The sequence below is a fragment of the Solea solea genome, chromosome 13, assembly GCF_958295425.1.
Source record: "Solea solea chromosome 13, fSolSol10.1, whole genome shotgun sequence".
NCBI lineage: Eukaryota > Metazoa > Chordata > Actinopteri > Pleuronectiformes > Soleidae > Solea > Solea solea.
The window spans coordinates 1,517,501-1,545,404 of record NC_081146.1 but is presented as its reverse complement, the minus strand read 5'-3'; the positions used below and the strand labels follow the sequence as shown (position 1 = coordinate 1,545,404).

The window sequence follows — 27,904 nt, the reverse complement described above, 5'->3', positions numbered from 1 at the left end:
CTTTGCTCAGTGACCCGACTCTCCCATCATCAATACAAGATCAGATGGATGTCATTGATAGATGGATGTCACTGATAGATGGATGTCATTGATTAGATGGATGTCATTGATTAGATGGATGTCATTGATAGATGGATGTCATTGATTAGATGGATGTCATTGATTAGATGGATGTCATTGATAGATGGATGTCACTGATAGATGGATGTCATTGATTAGATGGATGTCATTGATTAGATGGATGTCATTGATAGATGGATGTCATTGTTAGATGGATGTCATTGATAGATGGATGTCATTGATAGATGGATGTCACTGACAGATGGATGTCATTGATTAGATGGATGTCATTGATAGATGGATGTCACTGACAGATGGAGGTCATTGACAGATGGATGTCACTGACAGATGGATGTCATTGATTAGATGGATGTCACTGACAGATGGATGTCATTGATAGATGGATGTCATTGATTATATGGATGTCATTGACAGATGGATGTCATTGATTAGATGGATGTCATTGATAGATGGATGTCATTGATAGATGGATGTCATTGATTAGATGGATGTCATTGATTAGATGGATGTCATCGACAGATGGATGTCATTGATTAGATGGATGTCATCGACAGATGGATGTCATTGATTGGATGTCATTGATTAGATGGATGTCATTGATTAGATGGATGTCATTGATAGATGGATGTCATTGATTAGATGGATGTCATTGATAGATGGATGTCATTGATTAGATGGATGTCATTGATTAGATGGATGTCATTGATAGATGGATGTCATTGACAGATGGATGTCATTGATAGATGACACGCCTCAGATGAACTCAATGATGATGAACTACACCAGTAGATCTGAACAGATATAACAACATCCCAGATAAATGCACAGAATGCACAGCAACATTATACAATGTCGGGAAATAAAGAGGTGAAAGTGAAAAAATGATCTCAAAACAAATTTTACAGGACCCCAAACTCTTCTTGTTGGGTTTCTTTCCACAAAAACATCAACATAGTAAACGAGAAAAGACATTAATGCAAAGACGTGTATTGCACTATAATGGAAATCAATTCACAAACTATCAATCAATGGATGAAGCAAATGTTTCACACTCTACCGTTAGAACTGATAACTTCCATTTTACAGGAGAAACAGCAGACAGCTAACGACATTAATTATCTCAAGGATCAAGATTTAACACATCAGGTGAACAACAACAAACTCTGAGTTCTGGGATCAGCATTAGTTCAGTTCACAAAAAAAAGAAGCCATCATCAATGGAGCGCTGATACTACGATTCACCATGGCAACGGAATGGTGAATCCAGTTGAGCAGAAATATGAACACATGACATTTCTGTGAAGAGAGTAAATGAATAAATGAACACTATGACATTTTATACAGTGTAATTCACTCATTCATCCTTTCATGTGATGTAATGATGATAAATGCTGCAGTCCTACCATATGTTACATTAGATTTGATCTTTATTCAGCTAGAACCTGACGACACACAAACTGAAGATGAGAAAACTATCATTATAAAAGTGACTCACTTTTTTTGACTCTATTTTACATGAAAACATTTTGCTCAACATTATTTCATGACTATGAAATAAATATTCATAAACACAGTCACTGAAATGCTGTCAAAGCACATTAAGATTCAAAAAGTCACTTCTGAAGTGTTTCCAGCTGCGTCAGCTCTAATCTCATCACGGTGTGATCTATGATCATTGATCAGGTGTCTACAGTGATGATTATCCTACAGTAACACACGCTAACACAATCTGACACACAGTCACAGTGTAAACAATATTACACTGACTAAAATGAAATATCCAATAACTTTCACGTTTTTCATGTTCTAGGTTAGTCAATCACTGAAGCCTTTGAGCCACTGATTCACATTTGAAATGTTTAATGTTTAAATTCTTTACTGGCTGCTAAAACATACAAATGATGGAGCCCTGCTTGATCTTACCAAATGACTTGGCTGTGATGACTTCTCCTGTGATGTGGATGTCCAATAACTTCCTGCAGCTAAACACGCCCCACAATACTTTAAAGAACTCCTCACACCACAATCCACATCAAGAAACCTCCGATCCACACACACCGTAAAAACAAACTAAAAGGGACAAACTTTGATGAAACAGGAAGTCCAGGTGTTTACCTGGCACTAATGTCCCGAATGGTCTTCGCTGTTGTCTCCGTCTGCACTCTGATTGGCTGAGACCTGTCCTCCAGCTGATTCCAGGTCTTGTCCAACGCTTCACTGACAAACTGAAACCTACGAGGACCGAGAGACATGAATAAATACAGACAGCCGATGAAAGTCTTTGTCCCGAGGACGTGGACGAGGACGTGGACATCACCTGTGGTTCATGTGAGACGTCAGCTGACAGTCTCTGCAGGTGTGGCGTCCACAGGTGAAGCAGAAGAGTTTGAGCGTCTCCGACGGGTGGAGCCGACAGAACGTGGTGGCAGATACCGAGACATTTCCTGAGGAGACAAAGACACGAGTCATGGTCCATCACAGAGGACAGGACAGCGGTGGGCGGAGCCTGCTCTGACCTGGCGGCTGGTTGAGGATCCGGTGTGACCTGGTCACGGTGACTCTGCGATGAGCAGACACACAGTCGTCACACAGAGGCTCAGAGCAGTCGCAGCACCAACACCTGGACCAGGTGGCACCACAGCTGCAGCGCTGAGGGGGAGGGGCCAGAGGCCAGGAGGAGAGGCCAGAGCAGGAAGAAATAAATTAATATTAATCATTTATAACACAAGATAATATAAGAGCGTTTGAGTGTGAGTGTGTCTTACCTTCTCACTCACGTTTCTGCTGTCTCCAGCGCCCCCTTCTGTCTCCATGGAGACAGAGTGACTGTGTCCTGAGAGACGGGGTCAGTGATGAATACATGAATGAAACTATCTGTTCATAGTCACTGATAAATCTAAATCTTATTAATCTTATTATTTCTCTGCATTTGACCCATTCTACAATTAGGAGCAGTGGGCAGCCACGCTGAGTTGCGCCCGGGGAGCAATGGGGGTTGGGTACCTTGCTCAGGGGTACCCCAGCCCTTTTAACCTGGTGGGGACTTCAACCAGCGACCTCTCCTCTGTCCCCCATTTTCCTTTCACCCCAACCGGTCGAGGCAGATGACTGCACATCTGAGTCTGGTTCTGTCAGAGATTTCTTCTTCTGTTAAGAGGGAGTTTTTTCTCTCCACTGACTCCTAGTGTTTGCTCACACATGATTTAGACTATCTGTTCCTAAAGTCACTGATAAATGTGGTGAACACATGATTTAGACTATCTGTTCCTAAAGCCACTGATAAATGTGGTGAACACATGATTTAGACTATCTGTTCCTAAAGTCACTGATAAATGTGATGAACACATGATTTAGACTATCTGTTCCTAAAGTCACTGATAAATGTGATGAACACATGATTTAGACTATCTGTTCCTAAAGTCACTGATAAATGTGGTGAACACATGATTTAGACTATCTGTTCCTAAAGTCACTGATAAATGTGATGAACACATGATTTAGACTATCTGTTCCTAAAGTCACTGATAAATGTGGTGAACACATGATTTAGACTATCTGTTCCTAAAGTCACTGATAAATGTGGTGAACACATGATTTAGACTACCTGTTCCTAAAGTCACTGATAAATGTGATGAACACATGATTTAGACTATCTGTTCCTAAAGTCACTGATAAATGTGATGAACACATGATTTAGACTATCTGTTCCTAAAGTCACTGATAAATGTGGTGAACACATGATTTAGACTATCTGTTCCTAAAGTCACTGATAAATGTGGTGAACACATGATTTAGACTATCTGTTCCTAAAGTCACTGATAAATGTGGTGAACACATGATTTAGACTATCTGTTCCTAAAGTCACTGATAAATGTGGTGAACACATGATTTAGACTATCTGTTCCTAAAGTCACTGATAAATGTGGTGAACACATGATTTAGACTATCTGTTCCTAAAGCCACTGATAAATGTGGTGAACACATGATTTAGACTATCTGTTCCTAAAGTCACTGATAAATGTGGTGAACACATGATTTAGACTATCTGTTCCTAAAGTCACTGATAAATGTGGTGAACACATGATTTAGACTATCTGTTCCTAAAGCCACTGATAAATGTGGTGAACACATGATTTAGACTATCTGTTCCTAAAGTCACTGATAAATGTGATGAACACATGATTTAGACTATCTGTTCCTAAAGTCACTGATAAATGTGATGAACACATGATTTAGACTATCTGTTCCTAAAGTCACTGATAAATGTGGTGAACACATGATTTAGACTATCTGTTCCTAAAGTCACTGATAAATGTGGTGAACACATGATTTAGACTATCTGTTCCTAAAGTCACTGATAAATGTGATGAACACATGATTTAGACTATCTGTTCCTAAAGTCACTGATAAATGTGGTGAACACATGATTTAGACTATCTGTTCCTAAAGTCACTGATAAATGTGATGAACACATGATTTAGACTATCTGTTCCTAAAGTCACTGATAAATGTGGTGAACACATGATTTAGACTATCTGTTCCTAAAGTCACTGATAAATGTGGTGAACACATGATTTAGACTATCTGTTCCTAAAGTCACTGATAAATGTGGTGAACACATGATTTAGACTATCTGTTCCTAAAGTCACTGATAAATGTGATGAACACATGATTTAGACTATCTGTTCCTAAAGTCACTGATAAATGTGGTGAACACATGATTTAGACTATCTGTTCCTAAAGTCACTGATAAATGTGGTGAACACATGATTTAGACTATCTGTTCCTAAAGTCACTGATAAATGTGATGAACACATGATTTAGACTATCTGTTCCTAAAGTCACTGATAAATGTGGTGAACACATGATTTAGACTATCTGTTCCTAAAGTCACTGATAAATGTGATGAACACATGATTTAGACTATCTGTTCCTAAAGTCACTGATAAATGTGGTGAACACATGATTTAGACTGTCTGTTCCTAAAGTCACTGATGAATGTGGTGAACACATGATTTAGACTATCTGTTCCTAAAGTCACTGATAAATGTGATGAACGCATGATTTAGACTATCTGTTCCTAAAGTCACTGATAAATGTGGTGAACGCATGATTTAGACTGTCTGTTCCTAAAGTCACTGATGAATGTGGTGAACGCATGATTTAGACTGTCTGTTCCTAAAGTCACTGATGAATGTGGTGAACACATGATTTAGACTATCTGTTCCTAAAGTCACTGATGAATGTGGTGAACACATGATTTAGACTATCTGTTCCTAAAGTCACTGATAAATGTGGTGAACACATGATTTAGACTATCTGTTCCTAAAGTCACTGATAAATGTGGTGAACACATGATTTAGACTATCTGTTCCTAAAGTCACTGATAAATGTGGTGAACACATGATTTAGACTATCTGTTCCTAAAGTCACTGATAAATGTGATGAACACATGATTTAGACTATCTGTTCCTAAAGTCACTGATAAATGTGGTGAACACATGATTTAGACTATCTGTTCCTAAAGTCACTGATAAATGTGGTGAACACATGATTTAGACTATCTGTTCCTAAAGTCACTGATAAATGTGATGAACACATGATTTAGACTATCTGTTCCTAAAGTCACTGATAAATGTGATGAACACATGATTTAGACTATCTGTTCCTAAAGTCACTGATAAATGTGGTGAACACATGATTTAGACTATCTGTTCCTAAAGTCACTGATAAATGTGATGAACACATGATTTAGACTATCTGTTCCTAAAGTCACTGATAAATGTGGTGAACACATGATTTAGACTATCTGTTCCTAAAGTCACTGATAAATGTGATGAACACATGATTTAGACTATCTGTTCCTAAAGTCACTGATAAATGTGATGAACGCATGATTTAGACTATCTGTTCCTAAAGTCACTGATAAATGTGGTGAACGCATGATTTAGACTATCTGTTCCTAAAGTCACTGATAAATGTGATGAACGCATGATTTAGACTGTCTGTTCCTGGAGTCACTGATAAATGTGGTGAACACATGATTTAGACTGTCTGTTCCTAAAGTCACTGATAAATGTGATGAACACATGATTTAGACTATCTGTTCCTAAAGTCACTGATAAATGTGGTGAACACATGATTTAGACTATCTGTTCCTAAAGTCACTGATAAATGTGATGAACACATGATTTAGACTATCTGTTCCTAAAGTCACTGATAAATGTGGTGAACACATGATTTAGACTATCTGTTCCTAAAGTCACTGATAAATGTGATGAACACATGATTTAGACTATCTGTTCCTAAAGTCACTGATAAATGTGATGAACACATGATTTAGACTATCTGTTCCTAAAGTCACTGATAAATGTGGTGAACACATGATTTAGACTATCTGTTCCTAAAGTCACTGATAAATGTGGTGAACACATGATTTAGACTATCTGTTCCTAAAGTCACTGATAAATGTGATGAACACATGATTTAGACTATCTGTTCCTAAAGTCACTGATAAATGTGGTGAACACATGATTTAGACTATCTGTTCCTAAAGTCACTGATAAATGTGATGAACACATGATTTAGACTATCTGTTCCTAAAGTCACTGATAAATGTGGTGAACACATGATTTAGACTATCTGTTCCTAAAGTCACTGATAAATGTGGTGAACACATGATTTAGACTATCTGTTCCTAAAGTCACTGATAAATGTGGTGAACACATGATTTAGACTATCTGTTCCTAAAGTCACTGATAAATGTGATGAACACATGATTTAGACTATCTGTTCCTAAAGTCACTGATAAATGTGGTGAACACATGATTTAGACTATCTGTTCCTAAAGTCACTGATAAATGTGGTGAACACATGATTTAGACTATCTGTTCCTAAAGTCACTGATAAATGTGATGAACACATGATTTAGACTATCTGTTCCTAAAGTCACTGATAAATGTGGTGAACACATGATTTAGACTATCTGTTCCTAAAGTCACTGATAAATGTGATGAACACATGATTTAGACTATCTGTTCCTAAAGTCACTGATAAATGTGGTGAACACATGATTTAGACTGTCTGTTCCTAAAGTCACTGATGAATGTGGTGAACACATGATTTAGACTATCTGTTCCTAAAGTCACTGATAAATGTGATGAACGCATGATTTAGACTATCTGTTCCTAAAGTCACTGATAAATGTGGTGAACGCATGATTTAGACTGTCTGTTCCTAAAGTCACTGATGAATGTGGTGAACGCATGATTTAGACTGTCTGTTCCTAAAGTCACTGATGAATGTGGTGAACACATGATTTAGACTATCTGTTCCTAAAGTCACTGATGAATGTGGTGAACACATGATTTAGACTATCTGTTCCTAAAGTCACTGATAAATGTGGTGAACACATGATTTAGACTATCTGTTCCTAAAGTCACTGATAAATGTGGTGAACACATGATTTAGACTATCTGTTCCTAAAGTCACTGATAAATGTGGTGAACACATGATTTAGACTATCTGTTCCTAAAGTCACTGATAAATGTGATGAACACATGATTTAGACTATCTGTTCCTAAAGTCACTGATAAATGTGGTGAACACATGATTTAGACTATCTGTTCCTAAAGTCACTGATAAATGTGGTGAACACATGATTTAGACTATCTGTTCCTAAAGTCACTGATAAATGTGATGAACACATGATTTAGACTATCTGTTCCTAAAGTCACTGATAAATGTGATGAACACATGATTTAGACTATCTGTTCCTAAAGTCACTGATAAATGTGGTGAACACATGATTTAGACTATCTGTTCCTAAAGTCACTGATAAATGTGATGAACACATGATTTAGACTATCTGTTCCTAAAGTCACTGATAAATGTGGTGAACACATGATTTAGACTATCTGTTCCTAAAGTCACTGATAAATGTGATGAACACATGATTTAGACTATCTGTTCCTAAAGTCACTGATAAATGTGATGAACGCATGATTTAGACTATCTGTTCCTAAAGTCACTGATAAATGTGGTGAACGCATGATTTAGACTATCTGTTCCTAAAGTCACTGATAAATGTGATGAACGCATGATTTAGACTGTCTGTTCCTGGAGTCACTGATAAATGTGGTGAACACATGATTTAGACTGTCTGTTCCTAAAGTCACTGATAAATGTGATGAACACATGATTTAGACTATCTGTTCCTAAAGTCACTGATAAATGTGGTGAACACATGATTTAGACTATCTGTTCCTAAAGTCACTGATAAATGTGATGAACACATGATTTAGACTATCTGTTCCTAAAGTCACTGATAAATGTGGTGAACACATGATTTAGACTATCTGTTCCTAAAGTCACTGATAAATGTGATGAACACATGATTTAGACTATCTGTTCCTAAAGTCACTGATAAATGTGATGAACACATGATTTAGACTATCTGTTCCTAAAGTCACTGATAAATGTGGTGAACACATGATTTAGACTATCTGTTCCTAAAGTCACTGATAAATGTGATGAACACATGATTTAGACTATCTGTTCCTAAAGTCACTGATAAATGTGGTGAACACATGATTTAGACTATCTGTTCCTAAAGTCACTGATAAATGTGATGAACACATGATTTAGACTATCTGTTCCTAAAGTCACTGATAAATGTGGTGAACACATGATTTAGACTATCTGTTCCTAAAGTCACTGATAAATGTGATGAACACATGATTTAGACTATCTGTTCCTAAAGTCACTGATAAATGTGATGAACACATGATTTAGACTATCTGTTCCTAAAGTCACTGATAAATGTGGTGAACGCATGATTTAGACTATCTGTTCCTAAAGTCACTGATAAATGTGATGAACGCATGATTTAGACTGTCTGTTCCTAAAGTCACTGATAAATGTGGTGAACACATGATTTAGACTGTCTGTTCCTAAAGTCACTGATAAATGTGATGAACACATGATTTAGACTATCTGTTCCTAAAGTCACTGATAAATGTGGTGAACGCATGATTTAGACTATCTGTTCCTAAAGTCACTGATAAATGTGATGAACACATGATTTAGACTATCTGTTCCTAAAGTCACTGATAAATGTGGTGAACACATGATTTAGACTATCTGTTCCTAAAGTCACTGATAAATGTGATGAACACATGATTTAGACTATCTGTTCCTAAAGTCACTGATAAATGTGATGAACACATGATTTAGACTATCTGTTCCTAAAGTCACTGATAAATGTGGTGAACACATGATTTAGACTATCTGTTCCTAAAGTCACTGATAAATGTGATGAACACATGATTTAGACTATCTGTTCCTAAAGTCACTGATAAATGTGGTGAACACATGATTTAGACTATCTGTTCCTAAAGTCACTGATAAATGTGATGAACACATGATTTAGACTATCTGTTCCTAAAGTCACTGATAAATGTGGTGAACACATGATTTAGACTATCTGTTCCTAAAGTCACTGATAAATGTGATGAACACATGATTTAGACTATCTGTTCCTAAAGTCACTGATAAATGTGATGAACACATGATTTAGACTATCTGTTCCTAAAGTCACTGATAAATGTGGTGAACGCATGATTTAGACTATCTGTTCCTAAAGTCACTGATAAATGTGATGAACGCATGATTTAGACTGTCTGTTCCTAAAGTCACTGATAAATGTGGTGAACACATGATTTAGACTGTCTGTTCCTAAAGTCACTGATAAATGTGATGAACACATGATTTAGACTATCTGTTCCTAAAGTCACTGATAAATGTGGTGAACGCATGATTTAGACTATCTGTTCCTAAAATCACTGATAAATGTGATAAACACCTGATTTAGACTATCTGTTCCTAAAGTCACTGATAAATGTGGTGAACACATGATTTAGACTATCTGTTCCAAAAATCACTGATAAATGTGATGAACACATGATTTAGACTATCTGTTCCTAAAGTCACTGATAAATGTGGTGAACACATGATTTAGACTACCTGTTCCTAAAGTCACTGATAAATGTGATGAACACATGATTTAGACTGTCTGTTCCTAAAGTCACTGATAAATGTGATGAACACATGATTTAGACTACCTGTTCCTAAAGTCACTGATAAATGTAATGAACACATGAATGAGAGTTGAAGATATAAATCTACTTCAACACGTTGTTCTTGTTGCTAATAATTTGCTCATTGGTGATGAAAGCATGAAAGCATCATCTTGTTCGTCTCCTCCAGTAGAAGTTAATGTTGTTGTGATTCTCGGCCACCGTACCTGACCCTTCTCCCAACAACGGTTTGTTTTTCCAGGAAAAAGTGAGGAATTCCAAACAACACACACTTTAGCGCCACATTGAGGAAAACAAATCACAGACTCCGAGAATAAAGTCGTACATTTACGAGATTAACGACTTTATTCTCGAAAAAATGGGGGGTTTTTACGGGACTTTATAGCGCGTGGCAGATTCAATTTCAAGGTTGTGTTTCACATTCGACGTCGTTTCTATTTGACGTATTTCCTCGCTGGACAGTAAACGTATCACAGGCGATAGACTGAGCGGATATACGTCACGGCCACTTCACAGGTAACGTTCGTAAATACCGAAAAGACCGGAAAAAGAAACAAAATCTGAACACCGACGCAACTTTCCGTTTCGTTCCGTTACTATGGCGACACACACACTCGGGCTGTTTATGCGTTACATGTGTAAACAAACTTACAGTCACTGCGTCGTGTTTTTTCCCACGAGTCCCGAAGTCGAACGTCTGCGGGTCTGCAGCTGGACCCTTCTCCAACTCCCCACCCTGAGCGGGACTCATGCGCTTGCGCAGTGTGGTTACTTCCGGTTCATTTAACGCCATCATTTTTAGTTTTCTACTTGGTTATTTTCGTAACACGTTTTTATGTCGTCGGTTGTTTCCGTCATGTAACCTTCAAAATAAGAGTTTGACTCATTTTTCTACTGCCTGTATCAATATTTTTTTTGCGAAATAAAAACGACTCCACAAGAATAAATAACTGTTTTATTTGTATTTATTCACATAAACATAAACTCAAAGACATGAGAGTGAAAATAAAAAACAAAAACTTTTTTTTGAAAATAATTATGTGAATTCATTTTATCAACTGTTTCATTTGTTTTGAGGAAAAAAGTCAAACTTAGTGAAAATATCATCTGTGCTTAGTAAATTAAGACACACACACATTTACATGTATACGTATATGTAGAACTGTATATATATATATATATATGTATATATATATATACACACATAAAGGGTTTGAAATGTAAAAAAAACACAACATTACACATCATTAATCTTCTAAGTTCTTGTAAATATTGTTTGTCAAGTTGTAAAATGACAATGAAGACTGTATTTTCTTATTTTTCAAGTGTTAGAATACATATACAATATATAATATAATATAAGACGTGTTTTTTGCTGTATGTGATAACTACACACGTTTATATTTTATTTTTGGTCCAACTTTTGAATGGAAAAAAATGAATGAAAAAAATGAATGAAAAATAAATGACTGTAAAAATTCACATTAACAATGTGACTGAATGATTATGACCTTTATTCATGTTGTCATCAGTTGAAATGTTTGTTTTTTCACAGTTTTCTTTCTTTCTTTCTTCATTGACTGAGTCAGTTTGGTCGTCTGACATGTGGACGGACAGCGTGACCCTGATGATGTCACAGTGATGATGTCACAGCAGAGTGCAGCTGCACGTGCTGCTCTTCTTCTGCAGAGTAGGAACGATGGTCTTGAACAAGTCGATCGTCTCCACGTTAATCATCGTCCAGAAGTTTTCAAAGGAAATGTTGTCGCCGCTCTTTACGTTCATCTGATTCAGAACCTGAGGCAACTTCTCCTCCTTCTCCACCATCTGCACACACACACACACACATACAGATACACACACACAGACACAGACAGACACACACACAGACCCTTTAACTTTGACTTTAAAAAAACTAACGTATTTGTTCCTAGCAGCAGAAAGTGATCATTGATTTTTTTTAAATGTTTAAACATTTTCTGCTTTTTTCATTTTAGAGATTTTCTAATGTAAGGTAAGTTTGTAGCAGAGAATTCTTACATGTGTACGACTGTTTTATTACGATTCAATCAGCTGTTTAATCATTTACTTTGTGCTCCATAAAAACAAAGAAATCATTCAAACCTCGGCAAATCTGGGCATCTGTGTGGAGATCATGGTCTGGAACTGTGTGATGTTCATGTCCGCTGATCCACCGGCTGCCTTATGAAACTCACTGACCAGAGTGTGGATGGCCAGCTCCAGATCTGACAACTAACCAACAACAGACACACAACAACCACAGAGAGACACACAACAACCACAGAGACACACAACAACCACAGAGACACACAACAACCACAGAGAGACACAAAACAACCACAGAGACACACAACAACCACAGAGACACAAAACAACCCCAGCGAGACACACAACAACCACAGAGAGACACACAACAACCACAGACACACAACAACCACAGAGACACAAAACAACCACAGAGACACAAAACAACCACAGCGAGACACACAACAACCACAGAGACACACAACAACCACAGAGAGATACACAACAACCACAGACACAAAACAACCACAGAGACACAAAACCAACAGAAAAAGTCAAACAGATGTTTTGCAGCTGCAGTGTGAGAATAAAAAGGGGGTGTTGACTGGAATCTATGTGTGTGTGTGTGTTGTGAAAGAGGGTGGTGGCGTCAGAGCTGCTGAACAACACAAATGATCAAGATTATGTTTCACACACACACAGACACACAAAGAGTCAGAGGACAAGGACACACTCTGTCTGTCCATCGCAAAGAGACACCTGAGCTCAGGTGCATCATGTGACTGCTGCACAGCCACGCCCCCCAGGATGAGCCACACAGGGATAGTTTGGATTTTAGCCACTTAATAAAGACTCATGTTATAAAATCTACAATCTCTAGACAGACTTTTGTCTCTGCTGCCTCGTGTGGTCACTTTGTGTCACTGAGGTCAACCAGAAAAAGGGTTTCAAACACTGAAGTGACAAAATAAGACATTTGAACTTTGTGATGGAGGCAGCAGTGTGTGTGTGTGTGTGTGTGTGTGCGTGTGGGAGAGTGAGTGATTTACGGAGCAACATAAACTTCACATTTTTGGTCAGAAAATAAAAGAAAACATAATTATTGTGTTAGTCCAACTGAAATTGTTCTCATGTTGTCAAAGTTGATGAAGACACAGATAATGAGGTTGGTAGTTGAATTACCGTTTTATGTTTAAATTCAGTCGGAATCACACAGTGTAACAACGTTAATGTTAAACATTAAACGGTGTAAATGTGAATGAGTGATTAGCTGACAAAAACACTGAAGCATAAACTGCCTTATAATTAACCAGCACATACATCCACACACCAACTGGACGCTGAAGTCACTGCGGTTAGTGGCTCAAATCTGTTTTTCCTTGTGTTGCCAGCAGGAGGCGCTCACAGCACAGTCAGTTCTGATGCAAACAACCACAGAGTAAAAACTACATGAAGCAGTTATTTAATCTTGTGCAGAGTACATGGTAGAAGTACTGCTATACTTTCACTTGAAAGTATCAGCCAACACATGACAGAGGCCCCTCCCACTCTGATCAACACTGATCAATTATGAACATGTGGATTTTCTTACCTTTGTTTCCATTTGTGCAGCTTTGATCCAGATAGAGAGACACTCACACACACACACAGTGTCACACCCTGAGCACAGACTGAGTCAATCTACACACTGTTTCCTGCTCAGAGTCCCTGACTCCTCCCACTCAACACACACACACGCCCACACACGCACACACACGCACACATGCACACACACACATACATACGCACACACACACACGCACACACACACACGCGCACACACACACACCCACATACATACGCACGCACACACACATTCACACTCACACACACTGAAAACAGGGTGTGAATAGTTGTGTCTTTTCTGACATTCTGTAAAGTGTCTTTGTGTCTCAGCTCAGACTGTTAACAGCCACACCCAAAACACACACACACTCACACGCACACACACAAACACACACTCACACGCACACACACAAACACACACCCACACAGCTGACCAGTATAACCAGTCTGTCATACATGTTATTATGTTGCTGTTATGTGTAGCTCAAGGACACCAACTAATTTTTCGCGCTACAAGATCAAACTCAGAGTTAGTGCAGAGATCATGTGACATCAGACACACACTGATCTGACACTCACTACACACAAAGATTCACACAAACATTCACATCATTGTTTCAATGTTTCCAACATGTGATCATACCTCAGTAGGTGGTGTTTTATCACATATACCTCAGGAGGTGGTGTTTTTACCATATATACCACATTAGGTGGTGTTTTTAGCATATATACCTCAGTAGGTGGTGTTTTTATCACATATACCTCAGGAGGTGGTGTTTAATCATATATACCACAGTAGGTGGTGTTTTCATCACATATACCTCAGTAGGTGGTGTTTTCATCATATATACCTCAGTAGGTGGTGTCTTTAGCACATATACCTCAGTAGGTGTTTTCATTATATATACCTCAGTAGGTGGTGTCTTTAGCATATATACCTCAGTAAGTGGTGTTTTTATCACATATACCTCAGTAGGTGGTGTTTTCATCATATATACCACTGTAGGTGGTGTTTTCATCACATATACCTCAGTAGGTGGTGTTTTCATCATATATACCTCAGTAGGTGGTGTTTTCATCATATATACCACTGTAGGTGGTGTTTTCATCACATATACCTCAGTAGGTGGTGTTTTCATCATATATACCACTGTAGGTGGTGTTTTCATCACATATACCTCAGTAGGTGGTGTTTTCATCATATATACCTCAGTAGGTGGTGTTTTATCACATATACCTCAGTCTGTGGTGTTTTTATCATATATACCACATTAGGTGGTGTTTTTAGCATATATACCTCAGTAGGTGGTGTTTTTATCACATATACCTCAGGAGGTGGTGTTTAATCATATATACCACTGTAGGTGGTGTTTTCATCACATATACCTCAGTAGGTTGTGTTTTCATCATATATACCTCAGTAGGTGGTGTTTTCATCATATATACCACTGTAGGTGGTGTTTTCATCACATATACCTCAGTAGGTGGTGTTTTCATCATATATACCACTGTAGGTGGTGTTTTCATCACATATACCTCAGTAGGTGGTGTTTTCATCATATATACCTCAGTAGGTGGTGTTTTATCACATATACCTCAGTCTGTGGTGTTTTTATCATATATACCACATTAGGTGGTGTTTTTAGCATATATACCTCAGTAGGTGGTGTTTTTATCACATATACCTCAGGAGGTGGTGTTTAATCATATATACCACAGTAGGTGGTGTTTTCATCACATATACCTCAGTAGGTGGTGTTTTCATCATATATACCTCAGTAGGTGGTGTCTTTAGCACATATACCTCAGTAGGTGTTTTCATTATATATACCTCAGTAGGTGGTGTCTTTAGCATATATACCTCAGTAAGTGGTGTTTTTATCACATATAACTCAGTAGGTGGTGTTTCCATCATATATACCTCAGTAGGTGGTGCTTTCATCATATATACCTCAGTAGCTGGTGCTTTCATCATATATACCTCAGTAGGTGGTGTTTTTATCATATATACCTCAGTAGGTGGTGCTTTCATCATATATACCTCAGTAGGTGGTGTTTTTATCATATATACCTCAGTAGGTGGTGCTTTCATCATATATACCTCAGTAGGTGGTGTTTTCATCATATATACCACTGTAGGTGGTGTTTTCATCATATATACCTCAGTAGGTGGTGTTTTTGTCATATATACCTCAGTAGGTGGTGTTTTCATCATATATACCTCAGTAGGTGGTGTTTTCATCATATATACCTCAGTAGGTGGTAATTCCATAGCTAATTAAAGAAACAGCAGATCAAATATTTTTTTATTCCCTTTCATGATGTCAACTGTGTAACTATGGCTTCACATCAGAAAAGGTCAAAGGTCGCCTATTGCTGGCTGACCATCACATTCACGTTGTTAGGGTGATGACCTTTGACCCTTCACACGGATCTGATGCTTCACCTGTTTCTGTCTTTCATTTGATTCTCCGACAACTTTATCACCAAATTAAACATGATTTACTGATCCTGGACTGGATCCTGGACTGGATCCTGGACTGGGATCTAGACTGACTCCTGGACTGGATCCTGGACTGGGATCTAGACTGACTCCTGGACTCGGTCCTGAAGGGTTTGGGGACAGTCTGGTCTCTGTACGATGACTGTGAGCAGCGCCTCCTCCTGGTGCCTGCTGGATCTTGGGGAGTAGATAGAGTAGAAGGATCCGTTGCTGTGGGAATCTTCAGAAGTGGTCTGGTCCTGGTCCTGGTCTACTTCACTGAGCACAGACAGAGTGGGGAACACACAATCACAGCGTCTGAATTCCCTTGTGTTGTTATTGAGTCTTGAGTCATACCTGAGCTCCACCCTGACTCCTCTATCTGAGGGCTCACTGGGTCTGGGTCTGCTCGGTGTTGCCAGGGCGCGCGGGTTGTTGATGTGGTTTGACCTCAGCGCCGCCGACCACAGAACGAGCTGCTCGTCATCACTGGAGTCTCTGAGGCACGTATGAGAGTGAGTCAGCAATATTTAGGAAAATGATGACTTGGCAACATGTCACAATGATTCAGCAACATTGGCAGCTCTGTTCATGTGTTAGTAAGATGAACATGATTCAGCTACAATTTAAGCCTGAGTCAGCAATATTAACAGTTACTGATATTAGAATGAAATGAGTCGGCAGTTTTTTGTGCCTCACTTGTGATCATGTGATCATTGTTTAATAACTCAAGAACTCACAGCTCCTCCTCGTCGTCTTCTTGGAAGGTCAAAGGTCGAGTACAGACAACACACATGTTTCCCAAACTGTCAAAACATGGCCGACAGAACAGTCCTGAAAAAGCAGCAGACAGGAAGTGACACATTTCTATCACAATAAAAGCTTTAAACTGGAGCTGTGTGTGTGGGGGTCAAAAACAGCAGAAGCTCCTCCACCAGTGCTGAAGGCTGAATGAGAGGAAACACTGACCTCAGGTCTGTTTTCTACCTGACAACAGCTGAGTCAACATCAGCAAGAGCTGCAGGACATGCCCTTTAGGACATACACACACACATTTTACAGTTTCACAGTTTATGAGTTGTATAGTTAGTGTATATGTCCCGCCCACTTAGTGTTAACAGTAGATAGAAACTGACTCAATGTTTTACTTATACTGTGTTTATATACAGGTATTGATCTTGTTTATATACAGGTGTTGATCATGTTTATATACAGGTATTGATCTTGTTTATATACAGGTGTTGATCATGTTTATATACAGGTATTGATCGTGTTTATATACAGGTGTTGATCATGTTTATATACAGGTATTGATCGTGTTTATATACAGGTGTTGATCATGTTTATATACAGGTATTGATCGTGTTTATATACAGGTGTTGATCATGTTTATATACAGGTATTGATCTTGTTTATATACAGGTGTTGATCATGTTTATATACAGGTATTGATCGTGTTTATATACAGGTATTGATCTTGTTTATATACAGGTGTTGATCATGTTTATATACAGGTATTGATCGTGTTTATATACAGGTGTTGATCATGTTTATATACAGGTATTGATCATGTTTATATACAGGTGTTGATCTTGTTTATATACAGGTATTGATCGTGTTTATATACAGGTATTGATCATGTTTGTGTTGATTGTGTTTATATACAGGTGTTGATCTTGTTTATATACAGGTATTGATCGTGTTTATATACAGGTGTTGATCTTGTTTATATACAGGTATTGATCGTGTTTATATACAGGTGTTGATCTTGTTTATATACAGGTATTGATCGTGTTTATATACAGGTGTTGATCTTGTTTATATACAGGTGTTGATCTTGTTTATATACAGGTATTGATCATGTTTATATACAGGTGTTGATCTTGTTTATATACAGGTATTGATCTTGTTTACAAGATGCTAGGATGCTTGTCTACATATGCTAGGATCCTGTTTGTGGACTTCAGCTCGGCGTTCAACACCATCATCCCGGACATCCTGCACTCCAAACTCACCCAGCTCTCCGTCTCAGCCCCCACCTGTCAGTGGATTACAAACTTCCTCACAGATAGGAGCCAGCAGGTGAGACTGGGGAAAATCACTTCCAGCACCCGGACAATCAGCACTGGCGCCCCCCAGGGATGTGTGCTCTCCCCACTGCTCTTCTCCCTCTACACTAACGACTGCAACGACACAACAGTCATCGGCCTCATCCGGGACGGTGACGAGTCTGCATACAGACGGGAGGTGGAACAACTGGTCCTCTGGTGTGGTCAGAACAGTAATTTCATATTTGTTAATTTTGGAATATCAGTGTCCAGTGGAAGCAATTTGCCTTATATGTGTTATGGTTAATTAATATGATTATTATTTCAAGGTGAAAATATTATTTATTTGGCTCTATATCCTGGAAGATTGGAAATGTCTGTACTTGCTCTTTAAAAAAAGGAGTACTGTCTCTTTAAGAGAATGAGTGAGGTGTTCTGGGAACAGGCTGAAAAAAAAGACGGAAAGTGTGCTTGTGTAAAACCGTGGACGATTTTTCTTTTATTAAAAAGTTGCTAAAACGAAGATGGACGTGGTTTTTGGCCGTTCATTTTGAGGGTGCAACATACAGCGTGTGTTTGAAATAACCGGAGTCAAATTCCTTGTATGTGTTACATACTTGGCCAATAAAGCTGATTCTGATTCTGATTCTGATTTATATACAGGTATTGATCGTGTTTATATACAGGTATTGATCATGTTTGTGTTGATTGTGTTTATATACAGGTGTTGATCGTGTTTATATACAGGTATTAATCGTGTTTATATACAGGTATTGATCGTGTTTATATACAGGTATTGATCATGTTTGTGTTGATTGTGTTTATATACAGGTGTTGATCGTGTTTATATACAGGTATTGATCATGTTTGTGTTGATTGTGTTTATATACAGGTGTTGATCGTGTTTATATACAGGTATTAATCGTGTTTATATACAGGTATTGATCGTGTTTATATACAGGTATTGATCGTGTTTATATACAGGTATTGATCATGTTTGTGTTGATTGTGTTTATATACAGGTGTTGATCGTGTTTATATACAGGTATTGCTCGTGTTTATATACAGGTGTTGATCGTGTTTATATACAGGTGTTGATCGTGTTTATATACAGGTATTGATCGTGTTTATATACAGGTGTTGATCGTGTTTATATACAGGTATTGCTCGTGTTTATATACAGGTATTGATCATGTTTGTGTTGATTGTGTTTATATACAGGTGTTGATCGTGTTTATATACAGGTGTTGATTGTGTTTATATACAGGTGTTGATCGTGTTTATATACAGGTGTTGATCGTGTTTATATACAGGTATTGATCGTGTTTATATACAGGTATTGATCGTGTTTATATACAGGTGTTGATCGTGTTTATATACAGGTATTGCTCGTGTTTATATACAGGTGTTGATCGTGTTTATATACAGGTATTGATCATGTTTGTGTTGATTGTGTTTATATACAGGTGTTGATCGTGTTTATATACAGGTATTGATCGTGTTTATATACAGGTATTGATCGTGTTTATATACAGGTATTGATCGTGTTTATATACAGGTATTGATCGTGTTTATATGCAGGTATTGATCGTGTTTATATACAGGTATTGATCATATTTATATACAGGTATTGATCATGTTTGTGTTGATCGTGTTTATATACAGGTATTGATCGTGTTTATATGCAGGTATTGATCGTGTTTATATGCAGGTATTGATCGTGTTTATATACAGGTATTGATCATATTTATATACAGGTATTGATCATGTTTGTGTTGATCGTGTTTATATACAGGTATTGATCGTGTTTATATGCAGGTATTGATCGTGTTTATATGCAGGTATTGATCGTGTTTATATGCAGGTATTGATCGTGTTTATATACAGGTATTGATCATATTTATATACAGGTATTCCGTCAGACTGACGGACGAAACAAAAAATACAGGTATTGACTGCACTCACCTGGACACTGTGGGACATCACACTTGACCGCGTTGACCGTGTCCTTGGACTTCAGCTCTTCTCCACAGCTCAGACAGGTGAGTGGTGATGTCACCCCTAGGAGGCGGGACAAGTAAACTCCTCCTCCAGGTGACCTTATACACAGAAACAACATGTTATTTTCAGGTAAAAAATTTCTCCACTTCCTGTCCACTCTGACATCGTGAAAGGATGTTTGTACCATAGTAGAAGGGTTTGAAGAAGACTCCTCCCTCTTCCTGCTCCTCCTCCTCGGTCAGCCAGGCTCCTGACCGCACACCTCCTCAGCGCCGCCCCCTCAACCTTCCTCTGAGCCAGAATCTGCTGATGGAGGAACTGAATCCTCTCCTGACAAACAAGAGCCACAAGGGGGAGCGGTCGTTCATAATCTCATGATTTATATAAACAATATCTGTGTATATGTAGACTGTAGTTCAGATCTCAGGGTGGTTCAGGTCTCAGGGTGCTTCAGGTCTCTGGGTGGTTCAGGACTCAGGGCGCGTCAGGTCTCAGGGTCGTTCAGGTCTTACGGTGATTGAGGTCTCAGGGCGCGTCAGGTCTCAGGGTCGTTCAGGTCTTACGGTGATTGAGGTCTCAGTGTAGTTCCGGTCTCAGGGTGGTTCAGGTCTCCAGGTGGTTCAGGACTCAGGGTGGTTCAGGTCTCAGGGTGGTTCAGGTCTCAGTGTAGTTCAGTTCTCAGGGTGGTTCAGGTCTCAGTGTAGTTCAGGTCTCATTGTAGATCAGGTCTCAGTGTAGTTCAGGTCTCAGGACGGTTCAGGTCTCAGTGTAGATCAGGTCTCAGTGTAGTTCAGGTCTCAGTGTAGTTCAGGTCTCAGGATGGTTCAGGTCTCAGTGTAGATCAGGTCTCAGGGTGGTTCAGATCTCAGTGTAGTTCAGGCCTCAGTGTGGTTCAGTGTGGTTCAGGTCTCAGGGTGGTTCAGGTCTCAATGTAGTTCAGGTCTCAGTGTGGTTCAGGTCACAGGGTGGTTCAGGTCTCAGGGTGGTTCAGGTCTCAGTGTAGTTCAGGTCTCAGGGTGGTTCAGGTCTCAGTGTAGTTCAGGTCTCAGGGTGGTTCAGGTCTCAGTGTGCTTCAGGTCTCAGTGTGCTTCAGGTCTCAATGTAGTTCAGGTCTCAGGGTGCTTCAGGTCTCAGTGTGCTTCAGGTCTCAGGGTGCTTCAGGCCTCAGGGTGCTTCAGGTCTCAGGATGCTTCAGGCCTCAGAGTGCTTCAGGTCTCAGTGTGCTTCAGGTCTCAGTGTGCTTCAGGTCTCAATGTAGTTCAGGTCTCAGGGTGCTTCAGGTCTCAGGGTGCTTCAGGCCTCAGGGTGCTTCAGGTCTCAGGGTGCTTCAGGCCTCAGAGTGCTTCAGGTCTCAGGATGGGATGGATGGGTTCAGACTTGTCTTCTTTGTCTTCTCTAACTTTCATTCTGCAGATTCTTCACATTCTTTAGTCTCAGAGTGACCTTTAACCCACAACAGCTGCTGTCTGTCTGTCTGTCCTCACCTGTCTATCTGTCTTCACCTGTCTGTCTGTCTTCACCTGTCTGTCTGCAGCAGCTCTGCTAAATTGTGATGCTAATTTCAATAGCAGCTAACTAAGAGCGCTACAGCCCTGACACCTGATCGCATGATCTTCCTCTTTACTGCAGTTACTTTACCTGTTTGCTTGTTTGTAATTTAAGTTTTACTGCTGTTTACTACTTAACCCGTTTAGTGGTTTAACAGGGTAAGTAGTTATAGTAGTTAACTAAAGTAATAACTACTTACTACTACTACCTGTTAAACCATTTAACAGGTTAAGTATATTTATATATACAGTATATCTATATAGATATATACATACAGTACACACACATACACACACACCTGTTCTCTGTGTGGATAATATGAAGCACAGATGAGTCGTGGGCAGCGCTGAACAAATCCTCCAATCAGAGAGACGAGCAGAGCCTGACCCAGCAGAAAACCTGTGACAACATGAACACATGAGAGCACAAGAACATGAGAGTATGAGAACACGAGAACATGAGAGTATGAGAACATGAGAGTATGAGAACACGAGAGTATGAGAACATGAGAGCATGAGAGTATGAGAACATGAGAGCATGAGAGTATGAGAACACGAGAACATGAGAACATGAGAGTATGAGAACATGAGAGTATGAGAAAACGAGAGCATGAGAGTATGAGAACACGAGAACATGAGAGCATGAGAGTATGAGAACATGAGAGCATGAGAGTATGAGAACATGAGAGCATGAGAGTATGAGAACACGAGAGCATGATACTATGAGAGTATGAGAACATGAGAGCATGAGAGTATGAGAACACGAGAACATGAGAACATGAGAGTATGAGAACATGAGAGTATGAGAAAACGAGAGCATGAGAGTATGAGAACACGAGAACATGAGAGCATGAGAGTATTAGAACATGAGAGTATGAGAACACGAGAACATGAGAGCATGAGAGTATGAGAACATGAGAGTATGAGAACACGAGAACATGAGAACATGAGAGCATGAGAGTATGAGAGCATGAGTACATGAGAGCATGAGAGCATGAGAGTATGAGAACACGAGAACATGAGAACATGAGAGCATGAGAGCATGAGAGTATGAGAACATGAGAGCATGAGAGCATGAGAGTATGAGAGCATGAGAGTATGAGAGAATGAGAACATGAGAACAAACTTTCTCAGCTGCTCCACTGGTGCAGTGATTGATGAAGTGATGATGTCACTTCCTTACCCAGGAGGAGGCAGGTGTTGTGGTCGGGCTCTGACGGCTGCAGCAGACACTTCCTGCTGATCACTGTGATGTTCCCTTGCTGTAGGACGTTAAATGAGGACACCAGGTCTCTAAAGATGTCCGAGGCAAACCCGGAACCACTCACCTGCATCGCCACGGTGACCGGAGCTGACGAGGGAGGAAAGAGCCGCTGTCATGGTTACCGTATCACAGTCACTTTCACACACAGGACACATGGACTCACCTCGGGCCACCACGTCCTCCGTCACCAGGTGGCGCACTTGATCCAGGACCCAGAAAACCAGGAAGTCCAGTGCCACAATCAGGCTGCCCACCACCAAGTGTTTGAAGACCGAGACCACACCCACCAACACAGCCCGCTGCTCGTTACTTGACAGAGACAACGACACTAGACAACAAACGAGACGCTTCAGCTAAACATGACTCAGCATGTTTGTCCTCTGACATCATCAAACATTGTTCTGGGGAAGTGAGGGAGACCCCTAGTGGCATAAATGATATACTGTGCACTTAACTCAATCATAAGAAGAAGCACACTTTAAAAATGCATCATTCAAACTCAAAATAATCTTTAGCTGCAGGTCACACGGTGGTGTAGTGGTTAACACTCTGGTGTTTCTGCAGGAGTTCTCATGTTCTCCCCATGTGTGCGTGGGTTTTCTCCAGCTTCTCCAGCTTCTCCAGGTTCTCCAGGTTCTCCAGATTCTCCAGGTTCACCAGCTTCTCCAGCTTCTCCAGGTTCTCCAGCTTCTCCAGGTTCTCCAGGTTCTCCAGCTTCTCCAGGTTCTCCAGGTTCCTCCCACAGTCTTTAGCTGCAGACTCTGCTCTAAATGCTGCCCTCTACAGTTCAGTCAGGCATGAAATCTCACACACACACACACACACAGGTGTACTGACGTGGTGAGATGTAGGTCTTGGCTTCTCTGCGTGTGACTGGCAGAGCTGTGGCTCCGCCCTCTGAGGTCACCTGCTGGTCGAGCTCTTTAAACTGAGCGGTGATGTAGATATTGTCAAAGTCAAGGTCGCGGAGATACTGACGTCTGTACTGCGCTGCCCTGCTCACACACACACACACACACACACACACACACAGGTGTGTTACAGTGTAGCGCCCCCTGTTGTCTGCCCTGCATGTCACAGCTGTAGGACACATGTCTGACCTGTAGAAGGCGAGGGCGAGCAGAACGAGGCCGGCGTATTTTAACGGCTCGCTCAGTCTGTGAAACAGCTGCAGGTCAGAGGAAATCTCCGCCATGATGTCCTGCGTCATCTGCTGAGGACTGCGGCTGCTGTCGGCGTCCAGGTCAAAGGTCACTGAAGCCGAGATGTTGAACTCAAACTGGCGCTTCATTCGCTCGAACGCTGCAACCACGGCTGAGAAGAGACACAGAGACGGACTGAGCAGCAGGATCATCAACGTTTACCAAAGAAGACGTGAAGACACTCACGAGTTGCCAGGCGTGTCCTCAGGACTCTAGCCACGTAGGATGGGATGAGACAGAAGAGGTCTCCAACTGAGGGACACAGAGAGACAATCACAGAGAGACAATCACAGAGAGACAATCACAGAGAGACAATCACAAAGAGACAATCACAGAGAGACAATCACAGAGACAATCACTAAGAGACAATCACAGAGAGACAATCACAGGGACAGTCACAGAGGGACAATCACAGAGACAATCACAGAGACAATCACAAAGAGACAATCACAGATAGACAATCACAGAGACAATCACAGAGAGACAATCACAAAGAGACAATCACAGGGACAATCACAGAGGGACAATCACATCGAGACAATCACAGAGACAAACACAGAGAGACAATCACAGAGAGACAAACACACAGAGAGACAAAAACACAAAGAGACAAACACACAAAGAGACAAACACACAAAGAGACAAACACAGAGACAAACACACAGAGAGACAAAAAGACAAACACACAAAGAGACAAAAACACAAAGAGACAAACACACAAAGAGACAAAAACACAAAGAGACAAACACACAGAGACAAACACACAAAGAGACAAACACAGAGACAAACACACAGAGAGACAAAAACACAAAAACACAAAAACACAAAAAGACAAACACACAAAGAGACAAAAACACAAAGAGACAAACACACAAAGAGACAAAAACACAAAGAGACAAACACAAAGAGACAAACACACAAAGAGACAAACACAGAGACAAACACACAGAGAGACAAACACACAGAGAGACAAAAACACAAAAAGACAAACACACAAAGAGACAAAAACACAAAGAGACAAACACAGAGACAAACACACAGAGAGACAAAAACACAAAGAGACAAACACACAAAGAGACAAAAACACAAAGAGACAAACACACAAAGAGACAAAAACACAAAGAGACAAACACAAAGAGACAAACAGAGAGACAGTCTTCAGAGGCTAAATGTGTTTTTCTTGTGTCTCTGCTGGCGGCCATGTTTTAGCTGAGTGAGCTACAGTTAGCTTAGCTTAACTCAAATGAAAAGAAAAGTCAGAGATGTGTACAACAGCGGCTTCACACTGACCATAGGCGATGTCGCACAGCGGCATGAAGGCCCTGATGATGTCACACAGGAAGTTGAAGTCTCCCAGCAGGTGGCTGCAGTCGCTCTGAGCCTCGGTGAAAAGTCTGCGGCACTTCCTGTACGGAGAACCCACTTTCTCGTTACACACGTCTCCAATGTCCGCCAGGAAGTGGAGGACGTTCCTCAGGATACGAGCTGGAGGTCAGAGGTCAAAGGTGAGTGTGAGCACACCTGTGTGATCAAGTGGTGAAGTGTAAAGTGATAAGGTGTAAAGTGGTGAAGTGATGAAATGGTGAAGAAGTGTGAAGTGATGAAGTGATGAAGTGTAAAGTGGTGATGAAATGGTGAAGTGAGGACTCACCAACATGTCGGACGCCGTCAGTGAGAGCAAAGATGAGATTTTGAACTCTGTTCACCACAGAATAAACGTTAGAAGAGATTTCTCTGATTCTGTCCAACGCAGCTACACACACACACACACACACACACACACACACACACACACACACACACAACAGTATTTCACTGGTATTTTCAGAAGCATATTGTTGAGATTTTTTTGTGGGCGGGTCTTACAGAAGAGGGGCGTGGCTGATCTCTGCATGAGTTCTTGCGTCTGATTGGCTGTCAGCTCCGCTCCACACAGCAGGCTGGCGGCGGCTCGCTCCGTGTTTTCTAACACGTTTGCGATGGGTCCAGACACCAGCAACGACACAAACAGGAAGAGCAGGAAGTGTCTGCCGCGAGCCGAGCACAGCGACGGCAGCATCACCGTGACGACGGCCCTGACTGTGGCGGACAGGCCCATACTGAAGGAGGCGGGCAGCGCCACCATCAGGCTGCTGTGGACACTGACCCACAGAGACTGCTGCTGCACAAACGCGGCCATGACACCGTACACACATGCTAACAACAGCCCCGACACAAAGCCCACAAGACTCCACCCACCCTCCACCATGTGACCTTTGACCCTCCTCCAGGTGAAGCGATGAGACAGCCCTGCTGACCTGTGGACAGAAGCGAGACGTAAAGGATCTCTTCAGCGCCTCCTGCAGGCTGTAACGATGATAACAGCTGAGACATGTGAGCTCTGCTCTGACCGGAATTTAAAGGTGACACAGCTGTGAGCGCCCCCTGCTGCTGAGAACCAGCCTGCCTCACGTCTGCCAGCAGAGACACAAGAAAAGACAAAAAGATCAAACCTCCGAGAAATTCAGTGATTTTAGCTGCTGGACCTCTGCTGCCTCATGTGGTCACTTTGTGTCACTGAGGTCAAACTAAGAGAAGACACTCAAACACCAAAGTGACAAAATCAGACATTAGAACTTAGTGTGTGAGTGTGTGTGTGTGTGTGTGTGTGTGTGTGGGAGAGTGTGTGTGTGTGTGTGTGTGTGTGTGTGTGTGTGGGAGAGTGAGTATGAGTGTTCCAGGTTTTACTCATGTTGTGGGGACCAAAACCTGTTTACACAGTCACATTATGGGGACTTGTCCTCCTTGTGGGGACAAAAAGCAAGTCCCCATAACGTAAATTACTACATTTTAAGGTGAAGATATGTTTTAAGGTTAGGTTAGGGTTAGGGTTAGGATTAGGATTAGGCCAGTAGTAATTGTGGTTAAGGTTAGAGTAAGTCTCCAAGAAATGAATGTAAGTCAATGCAATGTCCCCTCAAGTCATGAATGTCGAACATGTGTGTGTGTGTGAGTGTGTGTGTGTGTGTGTGTGTGTGTGTGTGTGTGTGTGTGTGTGTGTGTGTGTGAGAGTGTGTGTGTGAGTGTGTGTGTGGGAGAGTGAATGTGAGTGTGGTGTGTGTGTGTGTGTGGGAGAGTGAGTGTGTGTGTGAGAGTGAGTGTGTGTGTGTGTGTGTGTGAGTGTGTGTGAGTGTGTGAGTGTGTGTGTGTACCAGGTATTACTAATGTTGTGGGGACCAAAACCTGTTTACACAGTCACATTATGGGGACTTGTCCTCCTTGTGGGGACAAAAAGCAAGTCCCCATAACGTAAATTACTACATTTTAAGGTGAAGATATGTTTCATGGTTAGGTTGAGGTTAGGGTTAGGGTTAGGGTTAGGATTAGGATTAGGCCAGTAGTAATTGTGGTTAAGGTTAGAGTAAGTCTCCAAGAAATGAATGTAAGTCAATGCAATGTCCCCTCAAGTCATGAATGTCGAACATGTGTGTGTGTGTGTGAATGTGTGTGTGAGTGTGTGAGCGTGTGTGTGAGTGTGTGTGTGAGTGTGTG

At 40.6% G+C, this 27,904-nt stretch overlaps 1 protein-coding gene across 3 annotated transcripts in view; it reads right to left on the bottom strand.

Annotated features, from left to right (window-relative positions):
• Positions 1-16,118: 16,118 nt before the first annotated feature.
• dcst2 (DC-STAMP domain containing 2) overlaps positions 16,119-27,904 on the bottom strand; it is a 12,608-nt gene continuing 822 nt past the window's right edge. Inside the window, exons 2-15 of one of the 3 annotated variants that reach the window (XM_058646920.1) lie at positions 26,240-26,670; positions 26,025-26,126; positions 25,664-25,858; positions 24,560-24,625; positions 24,272-24,485; positions 24,009-24,166; positions 23,335-23,499; positions 23,091-23,258; positions 22,207-22,307; positions 20,545-20,690; positions 20,325-20,458; positions 17,052-17,145; positions 16,669-16,809; positions 16,119-16,590 (exon numbers count right to left, since the gene is read on the bottom strand). In XM_058646920.1, coding sequence (XP_058502903.1) covers positions 16,413-16,590; positions 16,669-16,809; positions 17,052-17,145; positions 20,325-20,458; positions 20,545-20,690; positions 22,207-22,307; positions 23,091-23,258; positions 23,335-23,499; positions 24,009-24,166; positions 24,272-24,485; positions 24,560-24,625; positions 25,664-25,858; positions 26,025-26,126; positions 26,240-26,670 — 2,293 coding nt within the window. In that variant the 3' untranslated portion in view covers positions 16,119-16,412. Of the gene's footprint in view, positions 16,591-16,668; positions 16,810-17,051; positions 17,146-20,324; positions 20,459-20,544; positions 20,691-22,206; positions 22,308-23,090; positions 23,259-23,334; positions 23,500-24,008; positions 24,167-24,271; positions 24,486-24,559; positions 24,626-25,663; positions 25,859-26,024; positions 26,127-26,239; positions 26,671-27,904 lie in introns of those variants that run through there. The other 2 variants (XM_058646921.1, XM_058646922.1) reach the window with 2 other exon arrangements.